This window comes from Natator depressus, chromosome 6 (assembly GCF_965152275.1).
Source record: "Natator depressus isolate rNatDep1 chromosome 6, rNatDep2.hap1, whole genome shotgun sequence".
Taxonomy (NCBI): domain Eukaryota; kingdom Metazoa; phylum Chordata; order Testudines; family Cheloniidae; genus Natator; species Natator depressus.
The window spans coordinates 75,042,175-75,064,037 of record NC_134239.1 but is presented as its reverse complement, the minus strand read 5'-3'; the positions used below and the strand labels follow the sequence as shown (position 1 = coordinate 75,064,037).

The window sequence follows — 21,863 nt, the reverse complement described above, 5'->3', positions numbered from 1 at the left end:
TAAAGGATAAAATAAAAAATTACACACTAAAAAAACATATTGGGTTAACCTGTTTTCTAGGTAACATATCTTGCATATCTAGGTAACACAACTGGACAGAAAACAGAATTGAACTCCAGCAAAATTTTTTGAAGTTTTTGAATTTTTTTTGTCCCAAATTGGGAGAAAATCAAAAATTCTAAATATGTCACAGGAGTTGAATTTTCAAAACATTAAGTTTCAGAGAACTGTAATGAATTTTTTCAGCTTGCTCCTGGGGCTGCCTGACTCCCAATACCGGTGGTTCTATAGGTTGGCCATGGAGTTGGGCACCTAGGCAGTCGGGGAACTGGCTGCCCAGGGAGTCAGGCAGCCTGGGGACCTAGCCTGGGATGGGAGCTGCTCCAGGAGAAAGCTGAAAAAATTCATTACTGTTCTCCAGAAATGGACTTTTTAAAAATGTAGCGCACTTGAAAAATTAATGTTTTGACTTTTTCCCAATTTGGGACAGGCTGCTTGGGAGCCTAAGAACCCAGGGAGCTAACCAGCTGGCCACCCAGCATCCTGGGTTGCTTGGGGAGCTAGACAACAAGGAGCTAAGGAAGTGGCCAGTTGGCTGCCTGGCACTCCAAGGAGCTGGCCAGCTGGGGAACCTGGATTCTCTGGCTTCTTAACAGCCAGGATGTCAAGGAGTCAAGAGGCTAGAAGGCCTGGTAGGCTAGGCTGGCATGGAGCCTGGAATTGCTGGATCCCCAGCAGCCTGATAGGTGGGCTGCTGAAGAGCTGGGAAGCTTGGGGAGGTGAGCAGGTGAGCTGGCAGGAAGCCAGGCAGGTTTCTCTCAAACATTGACAGAACTGACATGTTCCTACAGAATGTTTTGATTTTGTTAAAGCAGCATTTTTCATTGGAAACCTGTTCTGTGGGGAAATTTCCAATCAGCCCTAATAGAAATATATGAACTTCTCTATTCAGCAGATTACTGTTCACTTCATTTGCCCAATGGAATTTAAAAAAAAAAAAAAAAAAAAAAAAAAAAAAAGGAAAAAAGGCTAAACTAGTTCCTACTGAAGATCTGAACTTCCTGGTATTTAATTCTATCATCTGTGTGTCTCACTGCAATTTAATTTAGGCACTACATTAATCATGTTTTTCAAAACTAAATCAGACTACAGGTATATCAGGTACACTGTGAAGTGAATATTCCCTGCCAATAAGATTTTTTATGTAACGTCACAGAACTGACTAAAGATCTCATTTCTTCTGAAAACAAAATGTGTTTTTATCAAGATTCAGAACATTAAACTAATTTAGGCATATAATTTCAAGTCACTTTGTATCTTGAATCTAAATTATTTGCTTACATTGAATAGTAAGAGGAATATTAATAGCATCACCATCAAAACTTAGGTTTCAGTAGTTTTCTATGTGACTAGTGAATTATCATTAGTTGGTACCCGATCGATACCTTTAAATTTCAGCTGTATTTGATTTCCTCACTTATATATTGAGATGTGATCACTTGCAATTTTAAAAGATATAAAAAGCTGTTGTTGCATTTGCCATCGATGATGTTTGAATTAGGCAAGGCACACATCTTTAAATAATTATTCAAAAGTAATAAGGTTTCTCCCCCACTCCCTCCTACCCCACGATTTTACATTGTGAAATTAACCAGCAGGCTAGTAAATTTTCTCTGTGGCAGGCTAATTAATTTTATTAAAACGACCAGTGACATTTAGAAGGCTTTAAAATTTTGTCTGTCAATTATGATTCCATCTGTTGTTGACATTACATCTTGGCTAGAGGGAAAGGAAAGTGGTAGGGAGAAAGGTAGAATACTTCTATATTTTTGTATTTATCTAAACTAAAATGTTTAGATAAATACAAAAAAACTAAACAGCTAAGCTAATTACTTTATATTCAAATAAACATAGTTAGAGATGGAATTTATTAGATCATCTACTTGCCAACTGAAGCTTGTTCTATATAAGACGTTTTCTAATGTACTATCCAGTCCAATTTCAAAAGGTCCCAAGAGACTGGGACTTCTCTTGAAAGACCATTTCTACAGCCTAATATATCTCATTATCAAGACATTTTTCTCATTTTTAGCTTAAATTTTCCCCTCTCAGTTTCATTCCTCTCCCATCCAATCTTGGGCTATTGAAAAATGTATTTAAAAAGGGAAGATTTTTATTATTTTTTTAGTAGATTTCACCGGTATGTCTTTCCATCAGCTTCTACAGTACGTATAGTTGTTTAGTTCAAACGGGTAAATGGATTTGCAATGAAGCAATATACAACAATTTTTACTATTTCTATGGATGAGAAAAGTAGTAATTAATGACAAAGATCTTAAATGTACAGAAATATAATTATAACTGGCCGTTTAAATTACAGAAAGTACAAGAATGATAACTCAAAAATCAGGATTGTTGTTATATTAGTGCTTATATCTCCAAATGGAGGATGGTTTACTGGACAGAAAAGGCTCCAACATTACGGACATTTTTCATTTTTATGCTAAATACCCAAATATAACTATTGCTAAATACAGAAGAGTACAATAACCAGTCACATTAAAATAAACTGAGAGGATTAAACCAATCATTGAGCCTTAAAATGATAAGGGGAAAAAATAAAATATTCCAATATATTCTGATATGTAAACAGACCTAAAACTGAATCAATAATAATCAATATTAAGCTTAAAATACAAAGGAAGATGAGCATGAGTTAATTTATCTTTTGAACAACTGATTACTTGTATTAAACAGCACAGAGATACTGCTTTTTGACTTACTGCAGTTATTGCTAAGGCACAGGCAGACAGCTGAGCTCACCTGCTATCAACTGAATTGGGGCCTAAGGGCCAGATTTTTAAATATATTCAGGCACCTAAAGAATCATGTAGATCTCTTGTGGGATTTTCAAAAGTGGCAGTTGGGCATCCATGTGCTTTTGAAAATACTTCTAGTCATCTTTCTGCATCTGTAGGTGCCTAAATACCTTTAATAATCTAGCCCTATGTCTTTTCTTCACCCACTCTCAACAATGTTAGCATCCTTCATGTTGCAAGCACTGTACAAAAATGGAAAAATGTACAATCATAACAATTTGCTTGGTTTCTTACCCCCCGCCTCTCAAATTCTGGAGTGATGGCAATGATCCCCAAGTTCCCAGTTGCATAGTATCTGAACCCTGAGCTTTATATACCATACTTCAAGTGTGTGCAATAAACTCACAATATGTTTCATAACCTCATTTGAATTGGTGCCATTTTAACAACATTCATTGAACTATATGAAAGAAGCATTCTGTGATGATTTTTACTTTTTTCTTCAAAGCTAGATGAAGCTAAAGCTCCTTAATCCTCTTAAAAAACATTTTGTGACTCGTGTCTCAAGAAACGACAGTATTAAAAATTACTCCCTGATACAGTAAATTTGACTGTGGTACTTTACTACATTAAATCTCATTACACCAAGACTTGCATAGGAGTAAGTTATAAAGGTGAAGTGTCAGAAATCTACAAAAGAGGTTCCAAAACAATTAATAGCTACTGCAATATCAATCATCATTGGTGGTTTTTACTTTTATCTTGCTTTCTAGTTAGCTGTCCTCCTTACACTGTCAGTTCAGTTAGAATATTTCACCTACACCTCACAATATGTCAAAAGGAAGTAGACTCACGCTGTGAAAAGCTGGTAATTTTATTGGGTTCCTCTACCTTTAAAAATCTGTTACTTGGCCAAGTCTGGTTTCTGAGTTCTTTTTTTGCAGGGAAATTGAGGCAAACATTTTTATGTGGCCCTATGGTGTCTGCACACAACAAGAAGAATTTATATATACAAGGATCATTAGTGCAGTGTTGCACCCATTAGGATATAATAACCATCAGGGAGGACAAAAAACAGATCAGCATCGTGCATTCAAACTAACAGGCACACATAAAAATACTTGCCAACTACATTTCACATGCAGAGGCTGCTGCAAGAAATATAAACTTTTACCCAAGGTTTTAACAGAGTTACTTTTTTTTTAATCAATCTAGCCGTAAAAAACAGATTCTCCACAGCACATTTTAGGGATTTGATCTATTCTTTTAATCTCTATACTTTGTTACTGCAAAAATGTACACAGAGGAAAACCTGAACGTTTAAAGCATGCCATTTGCTGTATATAGAAACTCAGACAACTGTAGATCTTAAAGATTTAGTACTAAAGAGATATTTCTTTCCTGTTACCACCATTGCTGAAAGGCATATTATGTATTTCCAACAGTCTTAAGGTGGGACGTAACTGGTACTATTCCATTCATTTTAAGTGGTATTTGGTTATAAAAGGATCTGCTGCCAGAATTTACACACATTCAGCATCATCAGCAAAGCAGTTAGTGCAACAACTGAACTATGTTTAACAGAAATGTGAAAAAATCATTTTAAAAACTGCATTTTAATAATCAAACAGAAATAGGTTATTTTTAAAAACAACTCTTTCAAAGTTAAATTTGTTTGGACCGCAGTGGACTCAACTATTTTACACATTGCATTACTAGTAACTGAGGTTTGGTTCCAGGGGGAAAATGAAGTCCATCTTTGGAAAATTTAAATGAAGATGTCACAGATCCAGTCAACCAAAAAGTTGTTATGATTGTTAAGGACAAATCTCCTCTTGGCAAAACTGCTTAACACATCCAACCTCCTCCTGTTTATCTCAGACAAATTGAGCTGATATCCTAAATTCCTCTGAAGGCTTCCTCCAACATCTGACTTTCTGTCATGTAAAAATGTTAAAAGGAGTTATAATGCAAAGAAGCACCACAGACATAATGTGGGTTTAGAACTTTAGGAAAGCTCAACTGCTGCATGAAGTCATGAGTGAAAGACTCTGGCACTAAAGTTAACCTAACCACATCAGGCTTGATGCCCTAGGCAGATTCACAAAAACATATGTTGTAAATTATCCTGAACAAAAGAAATAACTTTTAAAGGAAATTGTTTCTCAACTTCTGAGATGTGTATGTATCTATCTCTATTTTACACAGATAGTAATGCAAACACATTCATGCTGTACACAATGAAGCAATGAAGTACTCACACAGCACTTCCAAATCACAATAAGAAAAACCCCATCTAATATGATAGGGAATGAAAGTTGGGAATTTTTGGTTCTATGGCATTGGGGCAAATCGCTTTATCCTTTTGTGTCTCAATTTTCCCATCTGTAAAATGGAGTAATAATTAACTACTGTGCAGAGGTGTTATGAAGTTTACTAGATTAGTGTTTGTAAAGTGTTTTCTGGACCACAAATGAAAGCTGCTATGGAAGTATTTATTAAAAAAAACCCATACACAATATAGTCTTTCATCTCTGGATATTTAGCAGTGGTGCTGTTTGCTAAGATTTAGGAAGGACCTCAGGAACTCTGACTGATCTCAGATTTCAAGGGACTTGCTCCAAAAGTAGTGCACAATGTCTACAGGCTATGTCAACAGGCTTTGTCTACAGGCAAGGGTACAATTTTCTGGATTATTTACTTTGGCTAATCTTGGCCATTTCCCCACCACCATTTGGAAGAAAAGTGAGCATACAGAGAACGTATACACAAATAGTTGAGGGGAATAACAAATACTATCAACCTCTCACACACACCCCCATACCCACCATCACCAGTGAATCCTATTAATAGATTTTGTTTTCCTACATGCTTTATAATTTGAAACAGCTTTAACATAAGGCTTTCATGCATAATCTGCCGGCATCCAGGACTGTGCATATCCCTTTTCCCCATGGCTCTTCAGCAAAGGAGGAAGACATAGTATAAATCTAAGGAACCTAGGGATGTGATTAGGTAGGACATACAAAAATATAATATTACATGTGATCATTAGAGAGATTACACTATCAATTAGTTAATTTTACTCTATTGCTCAAATACTTCTAGTTATTTAATCCAGTATAATTTCAGCACTGTAAATTGCAATGTTTCCGGTGGTGCTTTTTCTTGGCACTATGTTTCCTTACAATATGGGATACATTGTGGCCTGGTGGAAAGAATGGTATTCTTGATGTCCAGGTGGGTGGAAGCCAGGCATACATCACATGCTGCAGAGGAGGGAGATACCTTTGACTATGCTGATCGGCTGCCTTCTTTGCTGGCCATTTTACAGAATATGCAGCCGTATCCAAGATCAACCAATGATACAATAGATAGGATGTTTTTGTTGTATAACTAGTATAAGACTAGGAGGACTTGTGGCACCTTAGAGACTAACCAATTTATCTGAGCATGAGCTTTCGCGAGCTACAGCTCACTTCATCGGGTGCATACTGTGGAAAATACAGAAGATGTTTTTATACACACAGACCATGAAAAAATGGGTGTTTATCACTACAAAAGGTTTTCTCTCCCCCCACCCCACTCTCCTGCTGGTAATAGCTTATCTAAAGTGACCACTCTCCTTACAATGTGTATGATAATCAAGGTGGGCCATTTCCAGCACAAATCCAGGGTTTAACAAGAACGTCTGAGGAACAGTGCGGGGGGGGGGGAGGGGGGAGGAGATAAACAAGGGGAAATAGGTTGCTTTTTATAATGAATCAACCACTCCCAGTCTCTATTCAAGCCTAAGTTAATTGTATCCAATTTGCAAATTAATTCCAATTCAGCAGTCTCTCGTTGGAGTCTGTTTTCAAAGTTTTTTATTGAAGGATAGTATAAGACTGCGTTTATTGTTAGTGAAAATTTACTCGCTGAAAATCAAACTAATAAAAAGGGCATTTTCCTTATATAGTAATTTCTAGGTCCAATGTGAATAGATTTCCCTTCAATTCAGCATCATACAATGGACCAACTGCAACTAACCAACCATCTATTTTTATTTCTTTTAAAACACTGACATTTCTTTTATGAAGCAGAAGTATATGTCCCATCAATAAGTTATACCTGGGCACATATTTCCTTACAATTCATTGTAAAATTTTCTTATACCATCTCAGTTAAACTAAAGAAAGCTGAACTAACATATAGATACAGGTATATTATCACACATTTTTCTTTAGTATCTCCTGGGCATTTTCCAAACAGAAAAGAAGGTACAATCCCAGCTCTGGTGAGTCGCATCTGATGAAGTGAGCTATAGCTCACAAAAGCTTGTGCTCAAATAAATTGGTTAGTCCCTAAGGTGCCACAAGTCCTCCTTTTCTTTTGCGAATACAGACTAACACGGCTGCTACTCTGAAAATAGTCTAAATATTTTCCATCCAGTCTCTCTGGGTGTGCATGCTTCATACTCCAGAGTTGTTTTATATCTCACGACACTATCCTAGGTCCCCATTCTACATGTATGAATTCCCAGTATAACAAATACAAAATTGCAGGACAGAAAAGTTATTCAGACATATCTCTAGCTGATCCCACCATCAGACATTGTACAGAGGAATTTGAGTCAGAGTGACATTCCAGCCACTTGTATTGCTGCTTTGCCCATTATCACAATTTGTATTAGCCCTCAAAAGAACAAACCTTACTCATGAGGAACAGCAAAGGCCATGTTAGCTACCAATCTGAGAAAATATGGTCTACTGGTAAGAGAAGAGACCAGGGAGAAATGACCTAGATTTTGTAGAGAAAATACTCAATCCCATCTAATTCTAGCCATTGATAATGAAATTTCTCCCCCGGCTGTATGCACATGTAATCTAACTAGTTAGTAAATATGAGTATCTTTTCAAGAGCAGGGGCATTACTAGCTTGGGCAGTACCACTTTATTAATTGTGACCCATCCATCCCATTTATTTAAAAAATTTAAAACTTCATTTCCAAAAGAAAAAGTGAGAGATGTTTGAAAAAAAGGCCAGGGAAAAAAAAAAGGAGTGGGGGAGAGAATAAACAAGCACACCTTAAATCTTACATTGCCTATACAATAGACAAATATTATTCTGATCAAGTATTAAGATTTATACACAGAATGCCAAAGTGGTCTGAATATCTGTGCCAATTAATTATAAGCAAGGATCTCAACAATTCGTTAAAGGCTAGCAGAGGTGAGGAATGACTACATCACAGCAGAGAAGTATTGCTATTTGCTTCATATTACACTGCTATTGCTGAGTACTTGTGTTGGGAGTTCCTTGAGTGGGGAAGTGGGGTTATAAGACACTGAGGGGCAAGGGTGCCTCACATACATATACACAATTAGCAACCGAACTGAATCCATCCGGTTATGAAGAAAGCTGTAATATTTAACAACTGAACCACACAGGTAGCCCTGAGCAACAGGTTTCCTACCCCTGCTCTATTGCTTTAGTTGAGCTGTCACTGGAAAAAAACAAATACAGAAGTGTACTTATCTGGGCAGAAGATTATTTTCACAACTGTGCAGCAGGTTCAGAGAAATAAGAGCTAAGCTATATGTTGGCACACCCCTTGAACTGAACCCAAATGTACTGTAAGGTTTAGAAAGAACTATTCCTCTCTCCCTTTCACAAGGCTATGAAAGGACCAGAAAAGGGGGGCCTCAAAGTTTTATACCAAGCCTCTGAGCCACTTGATGATAGCCTTTTACTACTAGAAATATTTGTTTTTTTAAATGTAATGTTGACACCCCTTGATGGGCTGTCTGTGGTGAGAATTGACCTGGGAGCTCTGGATCTTAATGCATGAGCCTCTACTGCCTCAACTAGAAGACCCAGGTCTCTTAGCTAGGGCTGTAGCAGGCTCATCAACCTCTATATGGCCTAGCCACCACTGAAGGGGGACAGAGTGCCACACTACGTGGGCATGACTTATGTAAATATAAGTTTAGATTCTGCATGGCACAGCACAAATGATAGATTTTCCATGCTATGTGTTCATGATGCTCAAGAGATGGAAATTTTGTGGGTGACCATTATTAATGATCTAAGTAGCAGCAGGACTGTCATCATCAGTACCAGATTCAGCAGCAAAATCTGTTAAGGTACAAATTCTGTGTTCTCTAGAACATAACAGATAGGCTTCCCCCCCCCCCCGCAAATTAGTTTAAAATAGGACAGTCCTAGCTATGCAAACTCAGTGCTCCTTTACATCACAGAAAGATTATTTTTGTGCTAACTAGTCTACATATACATTAGCTCTTGCCAAAATTATTGTTCTGTATTTGGGTTGCCCACAGTCTAGCATGTACTCTGAGAAGGAGTGAGAATGGCTATTTATCTACAGAGGGCGAACTTCACTCTCTCTGAGAAACATCTGTGGAAGATTCCCTTCTACAATGTGGCATCTGCTTGTTTGCTGGCTAGTTATCAAATGCAAACCGAAACATCTGTGTGCCAGATATGGTCAATCATGTGTTCCCTCTGCTAAGCTATCTGAACTGCATGCCAGTTACTTGACTTAAATCAGATTTAGAGGGGATCCCTTGGAGGTAAAAAACCCACAGCATTTTAAGCAGCATTTAAGTTTTCTAGTAACTGCTCTTATCTTCTCATTAATTTTACAAGTGTCTGTATACATGTGGCAGTTCTTCATTCTGTAGTAATACTAGAAGAGCCACAGAATTTATTTGGGGATAATTTGTTCAGGTATCAATAGGCCCATACCTTTATGATAGCTGATGGGGAAGCAGTATTTGCCTTGTTATTTCTGGGTGTGGTCAACCCTGCCAACACAAATCTCAGTTCTGGCTGACTCCAGCCAGTAGCATGCAATCAGGGCCCTGGCTCAGAGTTCCGAGTGAAGGCCAATGGCAGATCCAGAAAAGAAGGGAAAATGTTTCCCAAACAGCGGTAAAGGTGGCTGATCTATAACCTCAGAACCACCTGCTCATGTGGAAGAGATTCTAAGAAGAGGGGTGGTGTCCCTAAACAAAATCACCATGCTACATCTCCCCTGTCCCCAGGCGACAGATGGAATCAAGGAGCATCCAATAAAACATGGTCCACACTTTAGGCTGAACTCCATAATGACTATGGCATCCACAAATGATTTGAGAAAAATCCACCAGATTTGCCACCAGGAATGTACAAACCCTAAATGATGTCAGGTACCAGGTTTTGTTAGTCCAAGAGTTGAAAAGATACAACATTGCAATTGTATAACCAAGGCAACGACTTGTGAAACATGGTCATCATTCTGTGAGGATGCAGGTCTACTGTATTCTGGAGGAACTAGCTACATAAATTGAATGGCACTCATCCTCTTTCCACCATTTAATAAATCATTCAGTGTGGTACCCTATTTCTGATCGACTGCTATATGCCAGGTTGATGTGGTGCCATGCACAGCTCTCCATTGTTGTAGCTACAGATGCTAATAAAGATAAATTATATTAGTAGCAAAAAGCAATGGCTTGATCTGCTTCACTGCACAATGACTTTATTATACTTGGAGATATGAACCCTAAACCAAGTTGTTCCAGAAATGGCTTTGAGACTATTCTTGGCCCATTTTGCTCTGGAAGAATAAATAAATCTGAGATTTCTCTCTTTTTATGTGTCTCATAATATTACCATCATTGGAAGTTGGTTCAGGTGCTTAGATATTCATCAGGAAACCTGGATCTCCAACAATGGTTGGATGAGGAAGGAGCTGAACCATATATTGGATCATAAAGCAGTAAGGTCATATCGGGCGTACACAGAGGTGCAGAAGTCCCAGCAAATACTGACCATCATCTCTTTATGCTAAAATGGCAATTACCCTCTGATTTCAACAGGAGTGCACCTGTTATGAAACATAAGACACAATGCATCTGTGAATATTCAGCACTTGCTAATAAGTACTCTGTCACAGTGTGCAACAAATTTGATGCACTTGGCACTCTCCCAGATGATGCAGAATCAGCTTGGACAATCATAAGCACGGCCATCTAAGAAGCCATAGATGCCATTCCAAAACTGGAATTCTACGTGCAACACCCTTGACTAAACTGATCAGACATTTCAAATTTTGCAAAAGAAATCTGAGGCCAGACAGTGGCATGACAATGGGGTATTTTTTGGGCACAAGTAAAAGTGGATCATGAAGTTTATTTTGAGAACTTGGCAAAAGAGGTAGAAGAAGGAATAAGATCTAATAAATTATGATCTGCACAGTTATTCAATCACTTTGATCCAAAACTGGACTTTGTGCAGGGTTTATGCCAATAAATAAGGCTGATGATAACACATGTTCAACCCAAGAAGAAGTCCTACAAAGATGGAAAGAATATTATAAGACCGCACTTAACTATCCTGAACAACTCCATGCTCAGATCTGGACAAGTTAGTAGATGAAATCCCTGACTCTGAAACCTCTACATTGGAAGAGGTCCACTCTGCCATAAAGAAACTGAGAAGAGAGAATACTGCTGGACCCAACAGCATAACACCCGAACTTTTCAGATGCACCAGAGTGCCCATAAGTGTAGCATTATTCTAAATTTTTGTCCAGGCTTGAACCACAGGGAAGGTACCAATGGAGTGGAGGAAAGGGATCATCATTCCACTTTATAAAGGTAAAGGCCAGTGCACTTAGTGCAGCAGTTACAGGCCAATAATTCTCCTTTCTGTTCCTGGAAAAAAACTGGCTCATCGGTCACTCCCAGTTGGCATCTTTTGGTCATACAACTCACCTCAAAGATGAAGCCCATTCACTCTCAGTCTTGAAGATCAGAGTTGAAGTCAGGAGGGGACAGTGCCTGGCCACACACTAGTGGTGACCACGCAGCCATCCACAATTAACCTGGCTGCACTAGATCAGTAGTAACCCAGTGAAACTTTTAGACACCTGCAATAAAGCTGTGCGATGTGGCCACGGACATTCAGTGCTATGGACTCATGGGGTCTAAGTGTATTGTTGTTGTTGAGACAGGGTAACCCAGGAAGGCTGGGATATCATGGATGAGGCTTAGCTCAGTTTTGTATGTTTGATTGTTTAAACCTGAGATTTTCAACCTGGGGTCCGCAGCCTATGTCTAAGATTTCCTAAGGGGTCTGCATCTCCATTCAGAATTTACTGCAGAAGATGTGGTGGTGGTAAATATAAATTGTATAAACCTTTTAAAATAATTATTTTTTCCTTCATTAAAAAATCAGTTATGCAATATGATACATGTGTCATGGGTGATAATTTACTATGGCCTCCATTCTGAAGTCTCTGGACTCAAAGAGGAGGTTACTCTGTATTCCACTGAGGATTATGCACATGGGCCATGCACCCAGAGACAGTGCTTTTAATGTAGTGGTGTCCATTGGTCCGCACATGCACCCTTGTTCTGCATCATGGTTTTGACTGAGGCAATAAAGGGTGGGGCGGACTGGCTGCGCCCTCCACCAGAAATCAATCAGGTCCACCGCAGAGGGGAAGGAGGGAGGGATTGGAATACAGATAGGGACTACACATCTCAAAGAACCTCCAGTTACAAGTTAAGTAAACTCTTCCTCTTCTTTGAGCAATGTATTCATTGACAAGCCGTATCTAATTAGAAGGAGGGTGAGAGGAAGATTGTGGAACCATGGAACAGAGGACCACCGCACCAAACGAGGCATCTGTCACACAGTCTTGTACCAGCGCATAATGGGAAGAGAAAGTGTGTACCAAACTCCACGTGACCGCCTTACCTATGTCCATGAGTGGCATGTCGTGAAGTGCAGCCATAGCTGATGCTTGACTCTTGTGAAATGGGCTAGTACCCCAAGGGGTGGAGACAGTCCCGATAATTGATAACAGAGTGCAATGCACCTGAAACCCACTTAGAAATTCCTTGAGTGGAGATGGCCTGCCCCATAATCCTTTCTGCTATAGCAACAAATAATTTAGGAGACTTCCTGAATGGCTTCATCCTCTGCAGGTAAAAGGCCAGGGCCCTATGGACATTGTGGGAGTGAAGGTGACGTTCCTTCTCTGAGGCATGCGGCTTTGGAAAGAAGGCAAGTAAGTGTATGTGTTGGTGAGGTGCAAGCAGGAAACCACTTTCGGCAGAAACTTGGGATGCATACGTAAGGAAACTTTGTCCTTATGGAATGTAGTAAAAGGGGAGTCTGCCATAATCGTCCCCAATTTGCCCACCCTTCTCGCAGGGGTAATAGCTATCAGAAAATCCACCTTCATGGAAAGAAGGGAACGGGAGCACGAGGCCTGTGGTTCATCAATGCCATGAGAACAAAGTTGAGGTCCCAATGGAGAGTGATGGCTTGAACGGGAGAATACGTCCACATGAGGCTCTTCCAGAATTGTACAGTCAATGGGTGAGTGAAAACTGAGTGCCCCTACACATAATGGTGGAAAGCACTAATGGCTGCTACAGGCATCTTGATGGAGCTGAGAAAGGGATAGGAGATATTACAAGAGAAGAGGAATGTCTGTGGCCCCAGGAGCAAGACCTTTCTGTTGAGCCCAGGAGGCAAAGTGTTTCCATTTGGCTTGGTGGGAGCACCTCGAGGAGTCCCTCCTACTCCTCAAGAGGACGTCACACACTGCTGATGAGCATTCCCATGCTACCAAAGATGCCCCTCCAAAAACCAGACTCTCAGATGAAGCATCTGCGGATCAGGATGTCTGTTGTCCTGCCATTGTTTAACATGAGCAGTTCCAGGAACATCTAGTGGGAGAGAAGGATGCTTCGGCATGCGGAGAAAAGGAGGAAACCAGAACTGGCAAGACCAAAATGGGACGATCAAAATGATCATCACTCTGTCTCACTGAATCTTGTGAAGGATGTAAGGCAGTAAAGTTAGGGGGGGAAGGCACAATTGATCTGGTCCAACTTAGAAATTCTATAGCCAATGACTAGTGTGTCACCTTGGGAGTGAGCTTTGAGCCTGCCCTTGGAACCATACTGGATGCATTTGATGTTGGTGTGGGAGGCAAAGAGATCCCTGACCAGAGACGCCCCCACAACAGTGAAAAATATCCTTGACCACAGAGTTGTGTAGTTTCCATTTGTGGTCGGCCACAAAATTCCTGCTCAGAGCATCTGCTGAGTTCCCAGGAGATAAGCCTCTGACAACAGGATACTGTGTGCGATGCACCATTTCCAGAGGCAAACTGCTTCCACACAAAGCAACAGCGACCTTATTCCCTCTTGTTCGTTTGTGTAGTAAATTATAGTGATGTTGTCCAACATGATGAGAATACGGTGGGAGTGGATGAACAGGAGAAATGCGTGACATGCTCTTCATACTGTCCTAAATTCTAGGATGTTGATATGCATCCTGGATTCCCAAATGGTCCAAATCCCTTCCATCATGTGTTCGCATATGTGGGCACCCCATCTGTTAAGTGATTCGTCCATAATGATCATCATGCTTGGGCAGGATGGAAGGAAAGGCAATCAGGTGCAAACCTGATCTGGGTCCATCCATTACCAAAGCAAGGAAAGAACCCTGGGGTGGGGCAGTTATTTGGGTGTCCATGGAGTGAAGCATCGGAGAATGGGCTTTCTGTAACCACAGTTGTAGACAGCAGAAGCAAAGATGAGTGAAGGCAGTGACATATGTGCATGCCACCACATGGCCATGAGGGGAAAGGCAAGTTCAGTCTGGAACAGAAGGACTGGAAGTCACCGAAGCAATCAGTTCTAGCAGGGCCAGGAACCAGTCCTGTGGTAGATAGACATACGCAGCGACCGCGTTGATGTACACTCCGATGAACTCCAGAGACTGTGTGGGGTCCAACATTGATTTTTCGATGTTTACACTCGCCCCCAGGGAGGAGAGGAGTAGAAGCAGCAGGGAAGTCAATGCTTGAGCTTTGTGTCTGGATTGCACTGCCAGCAGCTAGTCATTGAGATAAGGGAAGATGAGAACATCTTGATGCCAGAGGTAAGCGGCCACTATAGAAAAGACCTTGGTGAAGACCCAGGGAGCAGCGGTGAATCTGAACGGTAGAACCCTGTATTGGAAGTGCCAAGGGACCACAGTAAACCTCAGAAATCGTCTGTGGGTCAAATGGATATCTATGTGACAGTAAGAGTCTTGCATATCAAGAGCCATAAACCACATTCCTTTTTCTAGCAAGGACAGTATGCTAGCCACGACTGTGACTATATGGAACTTTGGTTTGTATATGAAGCGGTTGAGATGACAAAGATCTAGGATTAGTCTCCATCCTCTCTTTTTCTTGGGTCGCAGGAAGTAGGTGGAATAGAACCCTGTGGCTGTGGGCACCGGCTCTATTGCCCCTCTACGTAGGAGGTAGTCTACCTCCAGGGCAAGGATACTGTTCAGAGTGTGGTCCTGGAGGCAGGATCAGGATGGGGGATGTGGATAAGGTAGTGCTATGAACTCAATCACATAGCCATGTTAAATGACACCCAGGAACCACTCGTCGATTGTTATCATGCTCCAGGCGGTAGAAAGAGCACTAGATGACCCCTGAATGGAGTGGGGTGCAAGAACAATGGGTTGCAATTTGGTTGATGGCTCTCTAGATGCACTCAGAAACATAGCTTACGTGAAGATTGAGTGTGTGGAGTCAAGGACTGTGCTGATGGGCCAGGCATATGGGGCCTTTGAGTGTTTTGATGCTTGTGAGGAGGCTCATGAGACCACTGGTGGAAAAACTGAGGAGCTCTGCGTCAATGTGCAGTAGGTGGCCGATAGAATTTGCACTTGGGTGCTGGTGTATAAATGCCCAGAGATCACAGGTTGGCTCTAGAGTCTTTGAGTGAGTATAGAGAATGTCAGTCTTCTGGTTGAAGAAGTGACATTCAATGAAGGGGGGTTCCTCAGTTGTGTTCTGTACCTCCCTTGGGAAACCAGAGGAATGTAACCAAGATTCTCTCCTCATGACAATCCCTGTGGCCATAGTGCACAAAGATGCGTCTGCCAAATCTACCATGGCCTGAAGCATCGTCCCGGCAACCAATTTGCCTGCTTCTAAAATAGCCTGGAAATAGGAACGGTCCTGCTGGGGAAACTTGTCTGCAAATTCCGTTAAGTGGCTATAATTCAAAAAAGTTTATACCTTGCCAGTATCACCAAGTAATTAGAGATGCGGAACTGAAGGCTGGATGATGCAAAGACCTTACAACCCAGAAGGTGCAGTCTCTTACCCTCGTGAATTGGAGTGGAATGTGGGCGCTGCTGTCTGGCCCACTCAGTGCCAGCTTGAATAACCAGGGAATTGGGAGAGGGGTGAGAAAATAGAAACTCAGACTCCTTTGCTGGTACAGAGTACATATTTTCTGCCTCCTTCGGGGTGGGTGCACAGGTTGCCAGGTATGCCAGATGGTGCAGGCCAGTTGGAGAATGGCATAATTGATTGGTAGCACCACTTTGTTCCGATACTGATGCACGCAGAATGTCCAGTAACCGATGCTAGCTGTCCTGCACCTCCTCCAGCGGAATGTGGAGGGTCTCAACCACCCTCCTTAACAACTCCTGGAACTGGTGGTAGTCATCTATACGGGGAGGAAGGAGTTGAGGACACTGTCACATCCAGAGACGAGGAGGGGAGCCGCTCCAGATCTGGCAGTACCACTGGAGTCAGGCTGATTGGTGCATCCTCCAACCCTGGTTCCAAATGTCTACCCAATGAAGGCCAGAGTGGTGAGGTGGGGGACTCCTTTTGAGCAGATCCAAAAGGTGCTGAAGGCAGATACTGGGGCCAACGCCACCAGTATGGCCAACCAGGTGGATCTTGCAGTTGCTGTGGTGGTCCCCAGGGAGCTGGGTACCAATGGCTCCTGGTTTGAGGGAAGGGAGAATATTGCCACTGTGCCAGCAGAGCCTTTGGATATTTTTGCTGTAGGTATGGGAACGGTCGACCATGTGCATCATCTGAATCTTCCAGCACTGAGAAGTCAGATCCTTGTTCAAATGGCAGAGCCACCAGAACCAGCAAACTGAGAATGTCACAGGGGAGCACTCAGGAACATGACCTGAATGTGGCAAGTCCAAAGCAGAGGACCAGAGTCTTTTTAGAACCAAATGCACCAGAAGATGCAGGGATTTCATCATCTAGGGCAAACAGTCCACAAGGTCCAGGAACCGACTTGAGTCTCCCGGTGTCATTCCACAGACAGAATCGGAGCTGGAACGTGGGCAGAAGGCTGCCTCAGAACTGATGATTCCTGTGGTTCCGCAATACTGATGAAGAGGGGATATGAAACTCAGTGACCGGAATCGATGGGTCCGGCATTCTGTGTGACTTCTTGTAATGCTTGTGGGCCTTGAAACATGCCGTTTCTCCATGGCCAGAACTTGTGGAGGATACAGTGTCTTTCTTGGGCTTTGAGGAAGACTTACTGTCATGATTATGCGTATGCTTCCTTGCCTCATGGTTAGGCCCTGGCATAAGGTCCTTAGCACTGGTACTGGTGGAACTGGACTGGAGCTCCATGGTAGGGGGTGCATTCCTCAACTGCAACAGAGAGGTTGCTCAGCCTTAATCTAACTGCAGGTACTAGCAAGGAAGGAGAGGCAGATACTGCCCCTGAATGTGACATGGGCTTCCCCCAAGAAATAAAGGCAGGGTTGGTGCCATCGCTGATTGAAAATAAGTGAGGGCAGGAAGCGCAGATCTTGAACCTCAGCATCTTCGGCATAATTCAGTAACTAGGTGTGGGTGCTGGGGGTGGGGGGTGGGGAAACCTCCAAAGCAGTGTCCCAAAGTCCTTAAATCCTCAGAAAACTGCTACTAACACCAAAAACTACTACTACTACTACCAAAAACAACACCTCACAATAAAATGCTAACTATATACAAGGAATTCTGAAAGCGCATCACAAGAGATGAGAGAATAGCAGAAGCTCCTACTTGGACCATGCAACACTGAGAAGGAATTGAGGGCGCAGTCGGTCTACCCCACCCTTTATCACCCCAGTTGAAACCATGAGGCAGAACAAGGGCACATGCGTGGACCAATGGATACTACTACTTTTAAAAGCTGTGGACGTATGGCGCATGCAAACAACCCTCAGTGGAATACAGATAGGGACCATCATCACTCAGAGAAGAATATAGTATTCCAAAGGAACTCATGAATTATGCATGCCATTATAATGATCCTTTCCTAGCCACGAGATTGAATGGTGATAGTTAGCAGCCGTGCAAGCAAGTAACCCTCTTAGCAATAGTCAAGGTTCCATAGTGGTGAGAAGTCTACGTAAATTGGGTAAAGTCCGGTGATCAAGGAAAACGTCTTAGTGAGGAATAGACTGAATGTGACAGCATGAAGCAGAAGATGAACTAGTACAACTATTACTATCATCATTATAATAATATGGGGTTCTAAGGAACATCGTCATAGCATTTGGGTGCCATTCTTAGTCCTGGTGAGTTATGGCTCTTTTGTCCAGTAGTCTCTTCAGACAGATCATGATTAACAGCACTCATATTGTTGTGAAATATAAAAATGCCACATTAATACTCTGCAGCATAAGTGTCTTATCTACAAGACATCTCACAGCATGAAATAAGAGGCCTTGAAAATTTATCTGAAGAAACTAGAAGAAAGAACATCACAGGGTTTTTATGTTACAGCTGCTGCCTCTTATTAGTCTTGCCAGCAAACTATTCACAAAATTCATTACTGCAGCTAGTGTCTAGCATTATGATACCTCTGACACATTATGGGCAGGCTCAAAGTTTTGCCTCATTTCTTTCTTCTTCTTGTAACCATCTGTAAGCCCTTGTTTTTTAAAAAAAGCTAGAATGCTCCAAGGCTGTTCTAAAATTAATAATAATCAATGCCAGCAGCATCTCAACACCCCACAATTCCAAGCCAGTCTTTACCATTGTTTTCCCTCCATCACACGCAAGAAAGCAGACTTCAATTTGGAGCTTTCCAGCAGTTGTTTTAAACAGTGAAAAGCTTTTTAAAATATGAAAATCACCTAAACAGTGTCCTTTTTAATATGTAGCACAAGCACCAAAATACCTGATCTACGTCCCCTGAAAACCCTAGTCAGAGACAGATATATTTTTTCCAAGCTTCTTTGGCCCATTTCTACCAATAATAGGACTTATGCACAGAATAGCCCCCAACACTTGAAAATGTACTGCTCAGTGTTCATCCCTCTTCTTGTCATATGGTTTTGGTATTTTCTATTTTGGATACGTTTTTTACACTGCCATCGAAGCAAAAAATTAAACACCTAACAAACCCCAAATATTATTTGTAAGTTCTCATTTGAGCTTCCCTGAGCTGAGGGCCTCTGGGGATGAGGATGAGAAAGAGCGGGAGAGAGAAGAGGAAACAAAGAAGGGAGCCAACATAAACAGCTTTGAGAGCACACATATAGAAGGCAATCTGATAGAACTACTCTTAAAATCCAAAACAGTTATACATGAAAAACACGAAAATCATAACACTGGATGTGATATATAAAATCAAAATCTAAAGTCAATTAATTACCAGGGGAAAGGGCTGGGTTTAAATTTCAGATTAAGTTAGCAGCTGTTCACTTTTATGTACTTAGTTGGAAAACTAGTACTACTTTTTCTCGTTATTATACTAACACCAAAAAGGGAACACACATAAGAGCACCCACTTTTGCCTAACATTCACTTTAAGTAAAGATATGAGAAAATTTCCATGTAAATAAGTTATATCAAGAGTTTTGTAACTCTCACCTTGTTGAATATCCCTCATTTCCAGGTGCAAACTGGATATCAAAATTCCTACAGTTTGAGATCGCTTTCCATCCAGCAGTTTGATAATCTGGAATTATAAAACAAAATGCTATTGTAGTCAAAATTATCAATCTACAAAACCCTTCATTATTAAAGAAGAGCTAGAAATGCTGATTTGTGAGTTAAATTGAATACTGCTCAACGCTTTTCATCATTTAAATGTGGTATAAGGCTATGATTATCTCAATCTTCTCCTGGCCTTCTGTAGCCACGTATACAGGTAACAAGACATCAGCTTCTTCAAATTATTTAAACTTTTCAGTTCAAACGGGACCACAAAGCTTGGACTTCAAATAACAGTAATAAATACAAGCCAGCTCCAAAATGTAATTCATACCAGCGCCAGTAAGGAAAGATCATCCTTTATTTGTAGGATACTGTCTACCAGTAAGACAAACCCACATCAGATCTTTATTCAAGAAATGCATATTCTTTCCCCTTACCCCCATCAGGAGAATGTGGTGCAGGAGTGTGAGATATTCTGAGTAGGGCTGTTGATTAACTGCAGTTAACTCACGCAATTAACTCAAAAAAATTAATCGCCATTAAAAAAATTAATGGTGATTAATTGCAGTTTTAATTGCACTGTTAAACAATAGAATACCAATTGAAATTTATTAAATATTTTGGATTTTTTCTACATTTTCATATACATTGTATTCTGTGTTGTAATTGAAATCAAAGTGTATATTATTTTTATTACAAATATTTGCACTATAAAATGATAAAAGAAATAGTATTTTTCAATTCACCTCATACAAGTACTGTAGTGCAATCTCCTTGTCATGAAAGTGCAGCTTACAAATGTAGATTTGGTTTTGTTACATAACTGCACTCAAAAACAAAACAATGTAAAACTTCAGAGCCTACGAGTCCACTCAGTCCTACTTCTTGTTCAACCAATCACTAAGACAAACAAGCTTGTTTACATTTACAAGAGACAATGTTGCCCGCTTCTTATTTACAATATCACCTGAAACAGGCATTTGCATGGCATTTTTGTAGCTGGCATTGCAAAGTATTTATGTCCCAGATATGCTAAACATTCATATGCCCCTTCATGCTTCAGACACCATTCCAGAGGACATGCTTCCATGCTGATGATGCTCATTAAAAAAATAATGTGTTAATTAAATTTGTGAACTCCTTGGGTAGAATTGTATGTCCCCTCCTCTGTTTTACCCACATTCTGCCATGTATTTCATGTTACAGCAGTCTTGGATGATGACCCAGCACATGTTGTTCATTTTAAGAACACTTTTGCTGCAGATCTCACAAAACGCAAAGAAGGTACCAATGTGAGATTTCTAAAGGTAGCTACAGCACTTGACCTAAGGTTTAAGAATCTGAAGTGCATTCCAAAATCTGCGAGGGATGAGGTGTGGAGCATGCTTTCAGAAGTGTTAAAAGAGCAACACTCTGATGCGGAAACTACAGAACCTGAACCAACAAAAAAGAAAATCAACCTTCTGCGGGTGACATCTGACTCAGATGATGAAAATGAACAGGCATCGGTCCGCACTGCTTTGGATTGTTATTGAGCAGAACCTGTCATCAACATGAACGCATGTCCCCTGGAATGGTGGTTGAAGCATGACATATGAATCTTTAGCGCATCTGGCACATAAATATCTTGCGACGCCAGCTACAACAGTGCCATGAGAACGCCTGTTCTCACTTTCAGGTGACACTGTAAACAAGAAGCGGGCAGCATTATCTCCTGTAAATGTAAATAAACTTGTTTGTCTGAGCGATTGGTTGAGCAAGAAGTAGGACTGCGTGGACTTGCAGGCTCTAAAATTTTACAAAAATTATTAGGGGTATGGAATGGCTTCTGTATGAGGAGAGATTAATAAGACTGGGTCTTTTCAGCCTGTAAAAGAGACAACTAAGGGGTGGGGGGGGATATGATAGAGCTCTATAATATAATGACTGGTATGGAGAAAGTAAATAAGGAAGTGTTATTTACTCCTTCTCATAATACAAGAACTAGGAGTCACCAAATGAAATAGGCAGCAGGTTTAAAACAAACAAAAGGAAGTATTTTTTCACATTACGCACAGTCAACCTGTGGAACTCTTTGTCAGAGGACATTGTGAAGGCCAAGACTAGAAGAGGGTTCAAAAAAGAATTAGATAAGTTCGTGGAGGATAGGTCCATCAATGGCTATTAGCCAGGATGGGCAGGGATGGCGTCCCTAGCCTCTGTTTGCCAGAAGCTGGGAATGGGAGACAGGGAATTGACCACTTGGTGATTGTCTGTTCTGTTCATTCCCTCTG

At 41.0% G+C, this 21,863-nt stretch overlaps 1 protein-coding gene across 2 annotated transcripts in view; it reads right to left on the bottom strand.

The window, feature by feature from the left end:
* Positions 1 to 21,863, bottom strand: part of FMN1 (formin 1) — a 391,310-nt gene that overhangs the window by 130,375 nt on the left and 239,072 nt on the right. For both annotated transcript variants that reach the window (XM_074955742.1, XM_074955743.1), the window contains one exon: positions 19,525 to 19,612. In XM_074955742.1, coding sequence (XP_074811843.1) covers positions 19,525 to 19,612 — 88 coding nt within the window. The remainder of the gene's footprint in view (positions 1 to 19,524; positions 19,613 to 21,863) is intronic.